At 47.3% G+C, this 18,319-nt stretch overlaps 1 protein-coding gene across 1 annotated transcript in view; it reads right to left on the minus strand.

The window, feature by feature from the left end:
- The window catches only part of COL22A1 (collagen type XXII alpha 1 chain), a 297,857-nt gene that overhangs the window by 16,746 nt on the left and 262,792 nt on the right, over positions 1–18,319 (minus strand). The window contains exons 46-51 of the mRNA XM_032760938.2: positions 14,544–14,597; positions 11,711–11,755; positions 10,820–10,873; positions 8,681–8,734; positions 2,732–2,785; positions 1,171–1,242 (exon numbers count right to left, since the gene is read on the minus strand). Coding sequence (XP_032616829.1) covers positions 1,171–1,242; positions 2,732–2,785; positions 8,681–8,734; positions 10,820–10,873; positions 11,711–11,755; positions 14,544–14,597 — 333 coding nt within the window. The remainder of the gene's footprint in view (positions 1–1,170; positions 1,243–2,731; positions 2,786–8,680; positions 8,735–10,819; positions 10,874–11,710; positions 11,756–14,543; positions 14,598–18,319) is intronic.

Genomic DNA, 18,319 nt, shown 5'->3' on the forward strand with positions numbered 1-18,319 from the left:
TCTGTGCCTCAGTGTCTTCATCTGTAAAATGAGAACTGTGGTTGTAGCTGCCTCAAGGATTACTGTGAGGTGTCAACGTGTTAGTTCTCCTAAGCACACTGGGCAGCGGCAGGCATATAGTGAGGGCTGGACAAGCACCCCACTCTTACCATGACTCAGGAGCAATTGCTGCAGTGCATCCACAGGAGCGGGTGCCCGGCTCTCAGTAGCAGCAGATTATTAACAAGGGGATGGAGAAGGAGACTTGGCCTTTAGCAAGGGAGTGAATAAGCCCACATAAAAATCAGTGAATGGGACCATGCAAAGCCTGGGCAGCATGGTAGAAAAGGGTAAGAGGAGCTACCACCTCCAACGGGCTGGGCTTGGCTGGCAGTGGGGCACGCGGAGGGGTCAGAATTAAACTGGAGGGGATGGACAAGAACATGGGTAAGCTCTCTACTCTGGTATGTTACATGCAAGCCTCATTCATCACATCAGCAGTCCAAGGAGTGGACGGCAATATGCAGATGACACCAGAGGGCTCCACTTGGAAATGTTCGAATCCCTCAGCATCTCCCTGTCCAGAAACTTTGTAAAGATTACCTTACAGCTTCCCCCTGCCTTAAGCTGTCAAGTCAGGGGACCTTGACTCAAGGACGAGTTGGAGTGCAAACCTACCACGTGGCTTTGAGTAAATCACTTACATGTTCTGACCCTATGGCTCAAACTTGCTCACCTTTACAATTATTTCCAGGGGTCCTTCAAGTTCTAGGATCATAATCAACACCATTGTCCCACCACATGCATCATTACAATGGTTTGTATTTATTGAGCACCTGCAGTGGGTGAGGAACCATTGCTGATCCCTTTATATGAATGATTTCATTTAATCCTCAGAAGTATATGCTGTCCTTATCCTCATTTGCATAATGAGACAGCTAAAGCATAAGAGGTTACGACACTTTCCTAAGATCTCATGATTAAGGAGTGATGGCACTGAGATTGCCATGCAGGTGTGACCTCTGGGCACTCCGCTGTCTCCTAAACCATGATGCAACTTTGACCCCACACAGGTCATCATGGCCTGAGCAGACAGAACTGAGGACACAGGAGGTGGCAGGAAAGGTACTGCATGTGAACATCACAACCTGGAGCCAGGTATCTTGGGCCCCATTGGGGTTCTCTGCTTACCGGAGGCCCCCGGGGACCCAGGAAGCCAGGAAGTCCTGGGCTGCCATTTTCCCCTTTGCTTCCTTTCTGGCCCTGCAAAGAGAAAACTGAGAATTAATTCCTCCAGGTCATGTACCAACTCAAGCAGATTCGGAAACCTTGTGACCACTCTGAAAACAAAAGGCCTGAGACATCCACACAGCACACAAATCCTCCCATGATGGAGGGGCATGGGTTAGGAAAAGACACGGGGTCTTGGGACTCCTGGTAGTGCTGTCACAGGCAGGGGAAGAAGATGAGAAGTCTCCCTGTAAACAGCCAAGGGTCTTTCCATTCGAAGCAACCAAAACAAACTGAGACAGATATTTAACAAAGAACCTGAGATGTGCGGAGCTCTCCAAGGAGTGCTCTAGTGAGATGGCATACCACTGCCCATGAGGCGGCCAAAGCTCACTTGGTAGAATCACATTTTGGGAAAGGACTTTGGGAATTTTTCAACTTCAACTTTTCTGTGGAGCCATCGTGCATGGGTCAGTACTTCCAGGATCAACTCTGCACTAGGGGAGGTGATGGGTCCAGCCTCATGACCCAACCCCACCTCCTCTGTTCTGTCTCACAAGCAGCAACAGGTGCCATACCATAGCCCATGAGGGAGGTCATTACGTTTGCTAGGAAGCTGGATTCCTTTTGCATAGCTGTCCCTAGTCCAACAAGATGAGGGTCTCTGCTAGGGTGATTAGATGCCGAGTTTGCCTGGAACCAGTAGGTTTCCCAGGATGCAGGATTTTCCAACTGTGAAAGTTCCTTGCAAACTGAGATGAACTGGTCACCGCAGTATCCGAAGTACCAAGTCCTGGTCAGCCCATTTCCCAGTACAATTGACAGTTGACTCACACCTTACAGGTGGCCTTCTGAGTCAGGTGGCCAATTTTAGCAAGTAAAAATACAAGAAGACTAGATTGGAAGGAGAATAGTGGCCAGAGCTTTTCTCATCCAACCCTAGAACCCATTAAAGAACCATCTTCCCCACCATGTCTTCCCACCTACCAGGACTAAACCCCAAATCCTGTATTTGCTATCTAGCTGGCCAGGACTCTGTTGATTGGTACGCACCCTCTCTCTACTACCTGCCCACTGAGCTCTCTCTGCTACCTACCTGTTGATCCTTTTGGTCTCCCACCCCCGTCCCTACCTCCATTCCCAGGCTGCACACTTTCTTTGTCATCTGAGGTGGTAAGGGTTATTCAGTCTGACCTTGTCCTCCCATCCTCTGGAAACATCAAACTTCTACCCTACAACCTCGTTAAACATTTTTTTAAAAAGTGTTTGTTTTGGGTGCCTGTGGATGTAGACCATAGATGCCTATGGTTATAGTCAACAAAGAGCCAACAGCATGATGTGTACTTTAGACCTTAAAAAATGGCCCCATGGAGCCTCTTACCTCCAACCTATTTCTACCACTCAAACCCATATGTCCCCACCGATGCTTCTAGGGACAGAGGCTGGACAGTCTGTAATGTGAGCCACAAGCTCTTTCAAAGCTCACCCCGATGCCATCACATAGCAGCCAAAGAGAACTCACAGGGGTTCCTGAAGGACCAGGCTCTCCTGGAGATCCCGGTGATCCATTCTTGCCCTGGTGGAAGAAACAGAGATAATTATCCTGCCAGGGCATCAAAGAGCAGGACAGTGGAACAAAGAGATAGACTGATACACAGGACTTGGTTTTACACAGAATCTGTTACTCTAGCCAGTGTGGCTCTCAGTCAACCACTTCATTACTCAGAGGATGTTTCTCAACTTCTAAAAGGAACTTGTAATATTTAATTCATAATATTGTTGTGAAATTAAATGAGTCCATGGGCATGAAAAAGTCTAGCCTGGCGAATGGTGCCCACAGCTGAGGCACAGTAAATAATCATGACCACATTCATTCATTCATTCATCTATTCATCCTTCCATTCAGTTGCTGTGTTGAAGAACAAACAAACCATCTAACACAACACAGCTTACACACAATTGCTCACACTGCCACAGTGCTGGTCTCAGCTTAGGAAGCATGCCCATGCACTTATCTCCTTGTACGCCCCAACTAAGGAGATCATTATACTCTGATTTAAAATACATAGATACTGAGGCACAGAGAAGAAAAATGGCTTGTGCAGGGTCATGCAGCTACAAAATGGAAGGTCCACTCACTCCAGATTCCAGGACTGGGGCTTCCAAGTCTAATGTTCTCTAACTTCACAGAGATACATCGTGCGCATTCATAGTTTCGGTGAATACATTTAACAAACAGGACCCCAGTAGAGTAAAAACAAGAAAGCTCAAGAATGTTCTTGGCTACTCCCTTTCAGGATCAGACAAATTTCTATTAAGCCAAAAATTCACAGCTTCAATTCCCCAGGCTGTGTTGGTCTCTTCCTCTGCCCACCACACTCCCCCACCCAGGGCACATTCCCGTCGGCTGCTGTGTCTTTACCTGGCTCTCTTCCCCACCATGAGTAACCCAAAGGCAGAGTCTATGCCTTGTCATTCTTTATATTTCCAGCCTAGGAGGAGAGAGCCTCCTTGTGTGTCTCCAATGCAGTGCCAGACACACAAGAGGCTTGCTGCTAACTAATAAACCAAGGACATCCTAGAGAATCACTCTCCATTGACCCTTTAACCAAAAGGTGTGAATGCCCTCTAATCTGTGAAGCATGTATTCACAAATGTGTTGGATTCATGGAAGCATGTTCCACTATAAAGTAGCTGATGCTGACCGGGCACTTCTTACATGCCAGACTTCTTCTAAGAGCTTTGCATTTTGCATGTCTTAACTCATTCATTGCTCACATCAGACACAAACATCATCACCCTTTTACAAATGGGGAAACTGAGGCTCAGAAATGCTAAGCCACCTGCCTGCAAGGCAACGGGAGGAGCTGAGATCTGAACATAGGCAGCACTGATTCCATCTCACACTGCTCTGCCCCTCCTTAAGGACATGGCTTATGGGTCAGCAATCATAAATACAGCTTCCACCTTGAGCCTTCAAAGCACATGCATGGCCATGGCCTCATGTCACTGGATCCTGCCGGGAATCATGCAGCACAGACATCTTTCTTCCCATATCCCAGAACCCCCATCACAGACCTGCCAGGGATCGCTGAGCTAGTAAGGTCTAAAATCAGAGCAGCCAGCTGGATTTGTGGACTGCTTACCCATACTCGGCCCTTCCGCGAACACTGCATAACGCTTCTCCCTGCACCTTCCTCCGCCCACCAACCCATCTGCGTCCCTCTAAAAATATGTACTTTGCCTTATCCCTATGGAAATTCTATGTCTCCTCCTTCTTTCTCTAATCTTCCCTTTGCAGGGAGGATAAGGGCCAAGACACAGTAGCATACGGTGCCAACACAGGCCATGTGCACAGAAGACAGGGTGGTTCTGGGCGGCTGCCTGTGCTGTTTGCACTCGAGGCCTATTGGGGCTGGGACCTGGTTCCCTCCTGGGCTGCAGAGTCACTCCTGTGTCCTGCTCTCCCTCGCCAAGCTCCTTGGGTCTCTGCTTCCCAGGAATGGAAACCACAGCTCCCCTTTTCAACCCTTTTGAGCTCCAAACTCCTATTCTAAGACCCCTCCTTCCAGGATGATCTTTGTGACAAGGACTTCGAGCACACACCAGCCAGTCTGGGTGTTCGAGCTGTGGGCTCTTGAATGAGAATGCTGGAGTCCAAATCCTGGCTGTGCCACTGACTTGCAGTGTGATCTTGGGCAAGTTACTAGACTTCTCTGTGCCTCCATTTCTCATCCGTGAATGGGGACAGCAATCACACCTGTCTCACAGGGTTTGGGGAGAAAATGAATGAATCATGTAAATGCCTCATGCAGTCCCCAGCACTGAACTCCACTCCACTGGTGCTTGTTGGAAGCTAGTGGCTGTGAGGTGGTTGCCATATGGCCTATTCTTACCCCTGGGTGGCTATAGATTTTAGAGAAAGCAAAATGAAAGTTTTCAGGCCACACATACATTCACAATCATCACAACTATTGACAGAGGCACTCTATACATATTCAGTGTCTAGTTCAAAGTTGTGTGACCTTGCCAGAATCCTTCTCCTCACTCAGAAAAGCACAGAAATTTCAGTGGAGTAAAAATGAGGATGTCAGAGAAAGAACTCAGAACTATTCTGTGTTTAAAAACGAGGTAGATATTTGGCAAACTTCAGCAGCTCATTTTTGGTATCAAATTCCTTATGATGTACCCGAGAATTGATAGGAGCAAGCTAGAACCACACAGCAGCCTTTGGGGGCCTTGGGATTTCAGGGCCACCCTCCACCCAGCGTGTGGTACGTGAAGCCCTTCACAATCTCACCAGGCCAGCTGCCTTCTTCCACCTCACACACCTGTTCTGAGTACTCTCTGCTTTCCAAATGTCACTTCCCAGCCAACCATGGTGGCTTACACCTATAATTTCAGCACTTTGGGAGGCTGAGATGGGAGGACTGCCTGAGCCCAGGAATCTGAGACCAACTTGGACAACATAGCAAGACCTCATATCTACAAACTTTTTTTTTTTAATTAGCTGGGCATGGTGGTACGCACTTGTGGTCCCAGCTACTTGGGAAGCTGAGACAGGAGAATGGCTTGAAACCAGGAGGTCGAGGCTGCAGTTAACCGTGATCATGCCACTAAAGTCTAGCCTGGGTAACACAGTGAGAGCCTGTCTCAAAAAACGAAGTCACTTCGCTTTCCCTCTTCTGTGCCCTTGAATGTGTTTGCACTCATCACGAATTTGATTGTTGCCCTATGCCAAGAGGCCAGGGAGAGAAGCAGAGCTAAGGCCCCTCTTGCCTCCAGGAATGGAGAAGACCTGGTTTGGGGCACATTCCAAGGGCTGGGCACTGTTCTCTCACTTCACTGGATTACCTTGCTGGATTCTTACAGCCTCCTTGTTCCTTCCAGATTGCCTCCATTTTACAGATGAGAAAACTGAGTCCTGGGAGAAGTGCAGAAACTCACCTAGTTCATGTGATGAATACGGGAGAGGAGGAAATCAAGCCCAGATGGCTGAACTCCAGAATTGAATACAGAAGCCCAGTGAGGGAGCTGGCGGGGACCCAGTCAGAACCACCCCACTCCTGGGGGGCTCTCGAGCAGGGTTTCCCAAATTTGTGTCCTTATCACTCCCTCCCCAGTTGCCTTTTGACACATTTTTTCCTAATCTCTCCATATGAAATGTTAATATCACAGCTAAGCTACACATCTGTTTATGTACTGTATCTGTACCTGCATATGACGCACACTCTTTGACACCTCAAGAATCAGTGTTTTCCCCATGGGGTTGATATCACCCCACTGACAGCTCACACCCAGGGAGCTGGGCTTCAGCTCGTTTGAGTCATTGTGGCCCCATCATGGGAGACCGTGACTCTACCTGCTAAGTTCTGAAAAGAAGGGACATCCAACCTCATAGGACCTGCCGCACACCCCCTCTCTAGGATCTCAAAGACAAAGCCCATGCTTGTCCACAGTAGGATGGAGAATACAGGATTTGGCATCAGAAAGTCTTGGTCTTAAACTGACCTAAAGCTCTTACAAGCTGCATGACCTAGACTTGGGAAGCCAATATTCATTCACTTGTTTATCCCATTACTCATTCAAGAAATACACGACATACAAGCTTTACAAAATAAGCCAGTTGCGAAAGATAAAGTGTTGTGTACAAAATGTGTATTCTATATGCTCGTAGGCACATTGAAAATATTTTAAAAGATACACAAAATGCTTCTAACAGTGGTTTCTGGAGGGTGGGATTGGGTGGGGGTGAAAGGGGAATTTTCTTGTTACTTTGTAACATTCAGTTCTGTCTGATTGCCTCTACAATTAGCATGAATTACATTGTTAATAATATATAGAGAGACACAGATATCAAAGATGCCTTTATGAGATGGCCCCTGGGCTTAAATAGGATAATGTATGCTTTTCTCTTTGCACAGCACTAGGCACCTAAATATCTATTTTTGACCTTCTCCATCCTCTCTCAGGCTGCTCTTAGATAAGAGAAGGATTTGCCTCTGTGCACAAACAGGCAGAGATAACATCCAAATATTTATCAGTCATATGGAATGCTATGGAGTTCAATTGTGTCCCCTCAAAATTTTTAAGTCCTAACATTCAGTTCCTCTGAATGTGACCGCACTGGGAAATTGGATCATTGTAAAGGTAATTAGTTAAAATAAGGTCATATTGTATAGGGTGGGCCCCTTACCCAATAAGGACTGGTTTCCTTATAAAAAGGGGAACTTTGGGCCAGGGGCAGTGGCTCACGCCTATAATCCCAGCACTTTGGGAGGCCGAGTGGGGCAGATCACTTGAGGTCAGGAGTTCGAAAGCAGCCTGGCCAGTGTGGCAAAACCCCATCTCTAGTAAAAATACACACACACACACAAAATTAGCGGTGTGGTGACACACGCCTGTAATCCCAGCTTCTCGGGAGGCTGAGGCAGGAGAATCGCTTGAGCCCAGGAGGCAGAGGTTACAATGAGCCAAGATCACGCCACTGCACTCCAGCCTGGGTGACATAGCAGGACTCTCCATCTCAAAAAAAAAAAAAAAAAAAAAAAAAAGCAGAGGGCCGGGTGCGGTGGCTCATGCCTGTAATCCCAACACTTTGGGAGGCCAAGGTGGGCGGATCATGAGGTCAGGAGATAGAGACCATCCTGGCTAACACGGTGAAACCCCATCTCTACTAAAAATACAAAAACTTAGCCAGGCATGGTGGCGGGTGCCTTTATTCCCAGCTACTCGGGAGGCTGAGGCAGGAGAATGGCGTGAACCTGGGAGGCAGAGCTTGCAGTGAGCGGAGACTGCGCCACTGCACTCCAGCCTGGGCGACAGAGTGAGACTCCATCTCAAAAAAAAAAAAACAAAAAACAAAACAGCAAGGGGGTGGATTTTTGGAGAGAGACACAAGCAGAGAGAACACAATGTGAAGATGAAGGCAAAGGCCAGGGTGGAGCCCGCACAAGCCAAGGAACGCCCTAGAGAGCCAGCAAAGCCCCAGTTGCTGGGAGACACACCAGGAATGATTCTTTCTCAGCCTCAGAAGGAACCAACCCTGTTGTTCTGAATGTCAGGCTTCTGGCCTCCAGAACCATGAGGCAACACATTTCTGCCACGTACCACATTCCATTCATGGTACTTGGTTACAGCAGCCTCGGGAAACTAAACTCTAGCAAGCACCAACCCCTAGTGTGGCCCAGAGCTAGAGCAGAGCCTCGGGGCAAGGTCCTATAGAGCTCCAGCAGTGCCTGGTGGCACCTTTGTAATTTTCATATTGTTGTGGGGGACGGTCCCAGAAAAGAATCTGGGTGTTGGGGGAGGTGACTAGGGGGACTTAGGGGGGCAGCTATTTACCAACTGCTAAAACATATTACAATTTTTTAACAATATACACAATGGCACCAGAGGGAACTAACTAAATATCATTGGGTAAAAGGCCCTGTAATAACATGAAGCACATTAGTCGTAAAGCAAAACTCACCGGTGGGCCCCTTGGTCCTTGGGGACCCTGTGGCCCAGTGGGTCCAGTGTCACCCTGGAACAAAGAGAGAGAGGTGGTGTCATCATCAAGGCACTGTGTGAAGATGATGGCGTCACAATTTCAAGTGTTAACCAAACATTGCCAAGTTACCCAAAGGAACCAGCAAATTGTCCAGCATGTTTCATCATCAACTGTCCATTATTCCAAATACGGACAAACTCCCTTCCTGTGGGTGAGTACATGCACGCAAGCCCGCGTTTGTGCATCCATTTATTCAGTTACTTCTTAGACATCCTCCACCTGGTCCCATAGGGGTTTCAGGTGGCTCCGTCTTGAACTAAGAGAAGCAATCAGAGGAGAGAACCTCTCTTGAAGTTCTTTTCCTGATTCTCTAGAAGGTGACATGGAACCATTCATGTCTGGGTCACCAGGGCGAGAAAACCATGCCACGCAGGTGCATAGCATCTTCCAGCTTGCTAAGCAGTGCGATTCACCACCACCTTGCAGAGTCTTCCAAGTGGCCCTGTGACAGGGGCATAATCCTAACCATGTGATGGATAAAAAATCAGAAACTTGGACATGCTCCTACAGAAAATAGACTGAAAAACACTCTAGAAAATGGATTTTTAAAACAACAGTCAAGTGGCTAAGATGGAAGGAAGGAACCATAGCCCATCACCTGGCATCCCAGGGTCCCATCCCAGCTCTACCCCAGTGTACTGGGCGAGCTGACCTCAGTCACATTCCTGCCTGGGCAGCACCCTGCATCACCTTTCCTACAAACTGAAGTGCAGGGGGAGGGGATGGACTGTATCATGATTCTCAAGCTGCCCTTCAGCTTCTGAGAAGCCCCCTTTTGGGTGGGGTTGGGGTGGGCTCTGCTTTTAGCTGTATGCATAGGGCTCCACACACTAGACTGATCTTGTAAAACAGACTCCACAGCTAAGAAAGCACATGCGAACTAGACCAGATTTCTCCTAAGTATCCTTTCCAGCTCCATCATTCCTGGGAGCAGATCAGCCACAGGGGCCATGTGCTCCAGTGTGTCAAGAGCCATTGGGGAAGAGCCCACTTCATCAATTTAAAGGCAGGTCCTGAAGGACCCACATGGTGGGCATGAGACCACTTTGTACCTCAGTACCTGGTGCCTCGGTGTCTGATCAAATGGCCAGTTCCATGACGCCACTCTGCATCCCATATGTCCGGCTACCCTGCAGGACACCACATGCAAAGGGATGGTCCCTGGGGGATGTGGAGCTGGTGGATTCTGGGCTCCAGGCAATCTATTCCTGCCTGTGACTGTCTGGGTGACCATAAGTCAGTCCCTTAATCTCTCTGGATCTCAAATTTTTCATTTGTACACCTGGGGTCAAAATTTCCCTTGTTCCGGCCCCGCACAGTGGCTCACACCTATAATCCCAGCACTTTGGGAGGCCGAGGCAGGTGGATGACCTGAGGTCAGCAGTTTGAGACCACCCTGACCAACAAGGTGAAACTCCGTCTCTACTAAAAATACAAAAATTAGCCTGGCGTGGTGGCAGGTGCCTCTAGTCCCAGCTACTCGGGAGGCTGAGACAGGAGAATTGTTTGAACCCTGAAGGCAGAGGTTACAGTGAGCTGAGATTGCACCAATGCACTCCAGCCTGGGCGACGGAGTGAGACTCCATCTCAAAAAAAAAAAAATTTTTTTTTTTTTCCTTGTTCTGCCGAGATCCCAACACCAAATAAAAGGGAGAGCCATTCGAGCGTTGTACAATTAACACAGCACACGGTGATGGCGGTGAGGGGTGTGTGGTTTCTTTGAGCACTGCAGAGCCCGAGAGATGGAGAAATAATCCAGGAGAAACTCTGAAATGCCTCTCAAGTCCGTTTAAGGCTGGACCCAACAGGCCTATCATTTGTACCAATGGACAAATCATGACTGATCCAGAGAAGCTTCCTTATCAACCATAAAGCCCAGGTACCCACCCACCGGGTTGGAGGCGCCAATCTCATCCTTGCCAACCAATCCTGTGACGTCATCTGTGTGCCTCTTGGCAGTGCTGCCACCAGCCATTGTGGGGCAGTTTCTGGGTGTCACTTCCTTGATACCCCCACCCCCAGCCCCAGCCCAGCCAGGTCCCACAGGACCCCACTTACATCTTTTCCTGGTAACCCTTCCTGACCAGGAGGCCCCATGGCACCAGGCTCTCCCTAGGAACAAAAAGGCCTGCTATTAGGGAAGGAGATGTTCAGCCACTGGCTGCCTCAACCACAGGGGCACCTGAGGAGCTGGGAGAGGTGGGGAGACCCAGGAGCCCTGTCAACTCCGTACGCAGAGCCCCAGCCCTGAGTTGAGGTCTGTGGCACACCCAAGGCCAGCTGTGAGTGCCTGGAGCCATGCTGTGCCTCTCTGTGCAGCTCAGGCAGGGAAGAACAGCAGCTGAAGGCTCTGGCATCTACACTTGGAATGCTGCCTCCTTATCTGCTCATCCACTTGACCCTCTCTACACCTGTGCTTGCTCCTTGGTATCTAGATCATGCAAGGGATCTAACCAGCTGACCCATAATGTCACTTCCATTCTGGGCATTCAGAGGAGGCAGAGGAGTTAAAGGATAAGAAAATAGTCTCTGGAGTCTTCCCATCTGGGTTAAGAGTGATGCTTTCCATATATAAGCTCTAGGACCTTGGGAAATCACCCATGTCCTCTGGGCCTCAGTTTCCTCCTCTACAAAAAGCACCTAATAACAGCAACCACCTCACAAGGCTCAGGACTGACGTGCATGACACACCTGAGTCCAGACTGATTCGGCCAAACTGGTTGGCCGTGATAATGTCTGGCCCCCAGAAAAACCACCTGAGGGAATTAGGCCAAGAGGTGGGGATGGTGCTTCGAAGGTGTCCCTGTGCTGGCCTGCTCCATGCTAGTGTGCTCCGTGTCCTCTCTCGGGTAAGGCACTGCCATGGCCTGCAGGCTGCAAGAAACTTCTGTCTGGGAAGTGTAAGCTCTGCCCACCTGGGGGGACCTCCAAAGTGAGGCGCCCACTTACCCGGGGACCAGGTGCACCAGAATCGCCTGTGTGTCCCTTGAAGCCCTAGAAGGAAGAGAATGGAGTTATCAACCATGACAGAGCAGGCTCTTGGGGCAGAAGCGGGCAGGCATACCTCCCTGCCTGCTTTGACCCACGTTACCTCCACCCATTCTTTACCATTTGCAGGAGACTGAGCCCTACTTGGTGCCACACTCGGTGCCAGGGGTTTGACAACTGGATACCAAGAGCCCTTCCTCCCAGCCCACTCCATGCTGTGGGCAGGGCTGCCAGGGCTCATCCCGCAAATGCCTCAGAGTGTTGGGGCATTGCCCTACTGGTTCAGGTGTCTCCTACTCTCCTTGTTCCTCCTCATTGTTTCAGGCTTACAACACATGGCTTGGCCCGCCCCTCTCTGCACGGCTCCTGAGTCAGGTGATTCCCTTGTAGGGAACATCGCCTTCACCCACAGTTAGGTCCTGCGGCCCCTTTCTTGTTCCTGTGGCCATTGCTGGTCCTACCAACACCCCTGAGTAGGTTCAGCTCTGGGAGCTACATCCCGGGCCATAGTGCTGGGGTCTCCTTGTCCAGAGTTGCAACTTGGAGGCATATTACCTGAAGCACCACTACAGAGTTTTGGGCCCTGTGAGTGAAGATTGAACCATTAGCAGAGCTGAGGCCATCATTTCTAATCTCCAGGCCAGTCTGTGTGAAAATCTGCACTTAGTGGATGTAAAGCTAAACCTCAAGGATAATAAAAATGCCCGCCTGGCATAGCTTTGCAGTATTAATCTATGGAAAGGATTGCCATATGCTCTTAAGTTTCATACAACTGGGCTGACTGTGAGTTAGGTCTGGGATGGGACCGTGGCTCCCATTTTGTAGCTGTGGGATCTTGGGAGCTCTACTTCTCTTCTCTGGGACTCAGTTTCCACATCTGTAAAATTAGGCTAGAACCGACTTCTGCAGAGTTGCTGTCAGGACTGAATAAGACTGAATAGGGACTGCACAGTGCTCTCCAGTTGTTCAAAACAGTCCAGCTACATTTCGCTGGAGATGGCTAGGGATTTCTTGGGGTTCGGCATCTTCCTCAAGGACCCCAGAATTCCAAATTCAGCCAGCCCAGAGGAAGAGACTCTGGTGTGCTCTCCTCCCATCTAATCATGACAAAAACACCAATGAGAGAGCCACACTCAATGAGCCAGGCACTCTGCTGGGAACGTTACATGCCCTACCTTCTCCCTTAGTACTTACAACCAGTCTGCAAGAATGGGAGCTATTATGACTGCCATTTCATAGAAGAAGAAACAGGGGTTCAGAAAGGTCCTTGTTGCAACCAAGGTCACAAAGTCAATAAATGACAAAGTAAAGGCAGAATCCAGGTCTTTCTATCTGAAAACCCACTTCATTCTACAAAGCTTTCTCTTGACTTATTCTATGTCAGCCAGAGGAGCCTGGTCTTCTTTTCCCTGCCTGGCTTTCTAACCTCAGCTCTTTCATTACAACTCCCAGTTGACAGATGGGTCTTGCCCCCAATACAGGTCCCATGGGTTTCCTGGCTGCAAGGGAGCCCCTGTCATTCCAATAAGCCAAGAACCACCTTTAATAAATTGATCACTAGCTCAGTGTTGCAATCCCCATAAGAGGTAATATTCTTCATTCTTGGGTGTTTTCTGGTGCAATCATGTGTAAAACAAGGGGATTTAGGAGAACAGAAAATTTATTTTTGTATTTTATTTCCTTCTTATTGAATACTAGCCAGAAGATTGATTTTTTAAAGAAAAACATTAAGAAAATAGAGCTAGGATTTTGATCTGCTAGATAAAATCCAGATAATGTTAGGATAATCATTTAAAATCATATTTTTTCTAAAAGCAATTTAAGAAATTGTGAAAACAATTTTGAAATTATGAAGAGGTGAAACATTTAGTATAAAACCCAATAACCCTAAAATACATAGAGTTCATTTTTGTAGGTAAATAGTATCTGTGTCTGTTTATATGTATAATAGCTCGACATAGATGTACATATATAGATGTTAGAATTCATATATAGAAAAAATACACTATTAAAAACTTTGCTTCTCTGTTATAGAATTAGAAGTAAATTAATTTTCTTCTCTATACCATTTTTTGTATTCTTTTTCTTATTATTACCATCATCATTATTATTATTATTATTTTTTTTTTTTGAGACGGAGTCTCGCTCTGTCGCCCAGGCTGGAGTGCAGTGGCGCAATCTCGGCTCACTGCAAGCTCCGCCTCCCGGGTTCACGCCATTCTCCTGCCTCAGCCTCTCCGAGTAGCTGGGACTACAGGCGCCCGCCACTACGCCCAGCTAATTTTTTTGTATTTTTAGTAGAGACGGGGTTTCACCATGGTCTCGATCTCCTGACCTTGTGATCCACCCGCCTCGGCCTCCCAAAGTGCTGGGATTACAAGCGTGAGCCACCGCGCCCGGCCCATCATCATTATTATTAATACCATTAGGCAATGAGAATGGGTTACTTTTATAGTTGGGAAAAAAAACCTTAGCTATGGAAAGTGTTCAAAACTAAATTAAGATTCAGTTTTAGGTTCTATTATCCAGAGAAAACCCACTGAAATTATAATAAATCAGATAAGAAGAAAGAAAACTTTTAGCAACAAGGTAATGGCTGCAATTGTGAAAATGAATTTCACAGCTATGTAGTGTGACAAAGCTGAATTGACTGCACAGAATCACAGCTGTCTGGAGGAGAAGGACTTCTGGGACCCCATGGTCGGGCAATCTGGGCTAGCCCTGCCCACAGTGGTGAGAGCCACGTGGCTGATGGGCTTGGTTCTATCATTCCCCACACACTCTATACACTTACAGGTGGGCCTCGGGCACCCTCTGGTCCTGGTAGACCTGGCTCTCCTGCTTTGCCCTGAGAGTAAGGAAGAAAAGAAGAGTTTGAGGACAACATTGTAAGAATCTTCCTATTCCTGGCTCTCTGTGTTTCCTGCCATTCTATTCCCACAAGCCAGTCTCTGTTCACCCTGTAAGCCCTTTCCCCGGCGTCTTGGTCCATCTTAATCTACACAAATCTCCACCATGTATTCAGGCCTATTATATTCCTGGTTTTCCTGGGATGGTGCTGGTTACACAGGTTTCATCTCCAAATTAATTATGCTTAGTGCCCCTTTTCACTATCAGAAGCATCTTGGTGTGGATGAGAAATTATATGGCCATCTTAGTTATAGATGACTTTATGCCCACTTGCAAAAAACATGTCAAGGCCACTATTAACACTTGCACTTTACCGATGGCAACACTGAGGTTCAAAGTTATATTTTTATGAAGGTATTAAATAGCAAAGCCAGGCTGAATTCCAGCTGAGTGCCACACCTAAGCAGATGCTCTTTCCAGGTCAGCCGCAGTACCTACTGGCAGGGCGACCTGTGACGTACACAGCCTTTTCCTCGTCCCATCATCTTAAAAGAGCTTGTCAGGACACTCCTGCTATTTAAAATTCTTTACTGCCCACAGCTTGGCATTGCCCTGCACAGAACCAAACCAGGAACAGAAGACAATAAGAGGCTTGGCAACTCAGGTCCATATAAATTGAAGATGGGGTCAGGGGAAGAATGAGGGGAGGAGGGGCAAAGGAAAGTAGATGAAAGGCTAAGTTTGATGGGTGTCAGGAGGGGCAGCATGCTGGGCCTGGAAGACATGCCTGTTCCCAAACCTTCTGTCCACCTCATGTTTACAAGTTATAAACCTTGGAAATCATATGCAGCCCACTATTGAGGAGCAGGGAGAGAAAGGAACATCCTTGGATTTAGGAAAAAAAAAAAAAACTATAGAAAGAAGGGTGGGGCCTAAAGCCCTGACTTCCAGGTTTGTCTGTTTCTTAGTTTAGCTGTGTGATCTTAAAGTATCATTTCCTTTCTCTGGATCTCTGGATCTGTAAATCTGGGACAGTCCTCCCTTGTAGGTCTTTGTGATAGAGGGTGGACAGAGCCTGGCTCCTGCCTCAGAGTCAACTGTGATGGCCATGACTGGCCCAAGGCACCAGCAGAAAAATGAAACGACCAGCAGCTACTGAAGGTTTTCACTATGATGTCACTGATGCCTGACTCTTGTTAACCCTCAGGCAAAACACTGAGGCATACAGAGGTTCAGTCATCTGCTCAAGGTCACACAGCTGGGGTTCTAATCCGGGCATTTTGGTTCCAGAGTCTGCACTTCATCCTACAGTATAATTAATGTTCAAATATCTCTTAATAAAAATTAAGCAACAGGCAACTCAAAAGGCTGTCTATATATCCATCTGTGTATCCATCCATCCATCCATCCATCCATCCATCCATCCATCCATCCATCCATTCAACCATCCATCCATCCATCCATCCATCCATCCATCCATCCATCCATCCCATGTTCTATTTATCTGGCTGGTCTGTCTATCCATTTGTGCTCCTCCCATATACAAATTTTCAACGAGCAAGTCAACTTGAAGAGGGGCCACCTAGTACCTGTAGCAGATGCTGCCATTTTCCAACCACATCCCCTGGGGCCCACCCAGGGAGGTGTCTGCCTCCTTGTGGAGCAGTTCCTGCACAGGTTGAAGGGTGGACGTAGAATGAAGATGTTCCCTGACCCTAGGGGGTACTTGACTTTGAGGTGTGGAAGGCCCAAGTGCAGGGGAGTCAATGCCTCCAGAAGCAGTCAGAGGATCGCCAGTGAGGCTGGACCCCAGCCTGGAGTCACCAGTTGCCAGCCTGCCTTTCCTTCTTTCTCTGTTCCATTCCCTTCCTCCCTCCCTCACTGGTTCAGGGGATCACCTCCTAAATACTCTACCTGCATCAAAATAGGCATTGAGTAAACAGACTGAATGAAGCCCAGTGCCCTCAGTTATTCTGAATTGTAAATGACAGCCTCTCAGCATAATACACGTTCTGCAGAAAGGTCAATGCACTGCTCTGCAGCAGCCAATTCCAGAGTCAGCCTGCAGGAGTGTGAGTCCTAGATGCTTCATTTACCAGCTCTATGCCCTTGATCAAGCTATCATCCTCTTTGTGCCTTAGTTTCCTCATCTGGGAGAAATAATGGTACCCATAGCCCATAAGGTTCTTCTGGGGACTACAGTGGAAAAATGTAATGAAGAGCTCAGTGCCCCGCCCTGGGCACACACGCAGTTGCTGTCAGCCACAGTGTGATATGTGTGCTTCTCTCTACCCTTGCCACATTTTTGCCCAGGCTGAATGCCATTTGCCCATCATGGGCAGCTCTGCTGGGTGTCAGTCCACAGCAGCTCCTCGAGACTTTTCAATTTGCTCAGTTGCTAAAAGCTCTTTCTTTTGCTCTCAGCAATGAATTTTGGTTTCAGCATCTGGCAAACAGTGTAAAATGATAAAGAAGGTGCTTCCAGCAAGTTGCGTAAGATTCAGAATGAGTCATAATAGTTTATGACCAAACAAATTAAATGGAACATAAACCTCGCTGTAGAAACTTTCATGTAATTCCACTTAGTGGTTCTAAAGGCTCTGCCGTTCTAGCCTCACCAGGAGCTACAACTAGGGAAGTTGGGAAAAGTAGCTTACTAAAATAATTGATAGTTAGATAAGCCTGATGCATTTAACACATTTTCTACATTATATGATTACCCAGCAATTCTGGCAAGTTGGTGTATTATTCTCATTCTATTTCAAAAGAAACTGAAGCTCATAGATGCTTTCTGACTCACCCAGATCACAAAACCTGGTAAGGAGTGGGGCCGGAATCCAAAGCAAGCTTTTATTGCTATTGTTATTATTGTTGTTGTTGTAATTTTGGCATAAAATATTTTTATTTAATCACTATATTTTAAATTTAATTTTATCAATAAGTAATGCATACTCATGGCTCCAAAAATTAAGACGATAACAGTATAATAAAATACCATGGAATAGAAAGTTGTCTTCCTACTGCTATGTCCCCTTGTCTGACAATCATCTTCCCATGGACAGGAACTACTTTTATGAGGGTTTTATGGAGTCTTCCAGAGTTCCTTTAGATAAACACTAGAAAAAGATGGGCCCACAACTATTTTTACACAAAATAGGACAGACTATATATGTTGTTTTACTCTTTGCTTTTCTACTTCACAATCTATCTAGGAGCAGTCCTGCATCAGGATCTAGAGAACATCCTCATTCGTTCTGACAGCTCTTGGTATTCTACGGGGTGGACAGCTCATCATTTAACTAGTTTAACTAGTCTCATACTGGTGGGCATTTGGAGAACCCAAGTCTCTAAACCACTGATGCCATCCTTCATCTTGCCCTTGGTGTAGTGTCTGTGAAAGGGCTTTGGGAAGACCTAAGAGCTGCTAGGAACCGATGAATCATCATGATGAATCTCTGATCCATAGGCAAGAAGCACTGACCAAACTCAGTGAGCACAGCTTTGAAGTCACAGATACGGGTCTTTGAAAATCCCTGCATGTTCCCAACTAACAGCTACTGGGGCCACAGAGACATTCTCACTAGCACTTGGTCCATCTCATTGTGTGCCCCTGGACAGCTGACATTAAACAAAACCAAAACCAAAACCAAAATGAGAAAACTCTATGCCAGAATTACAAGTATGTGTATATATATATATTTATATGTGTGTGTGTGTGTG

The sequence above is a fragment of the Hylobates moloch genome, unplaced genomic scaffold (assembly GCF_009828535.3).
Source record: "Hylobates moloch isolate HMO894 unplaced genomic scaffold, HMol_V3 SCAFFOLD_9, whole genome shotgun sequence".
Classification (NCBI taxonomy): domain Eukaryota; kingdom Metazoa; phylum Chordata; class Mammalia; order Primates; family Hylobatidae; genus Hylobates; species Hylobates moloch.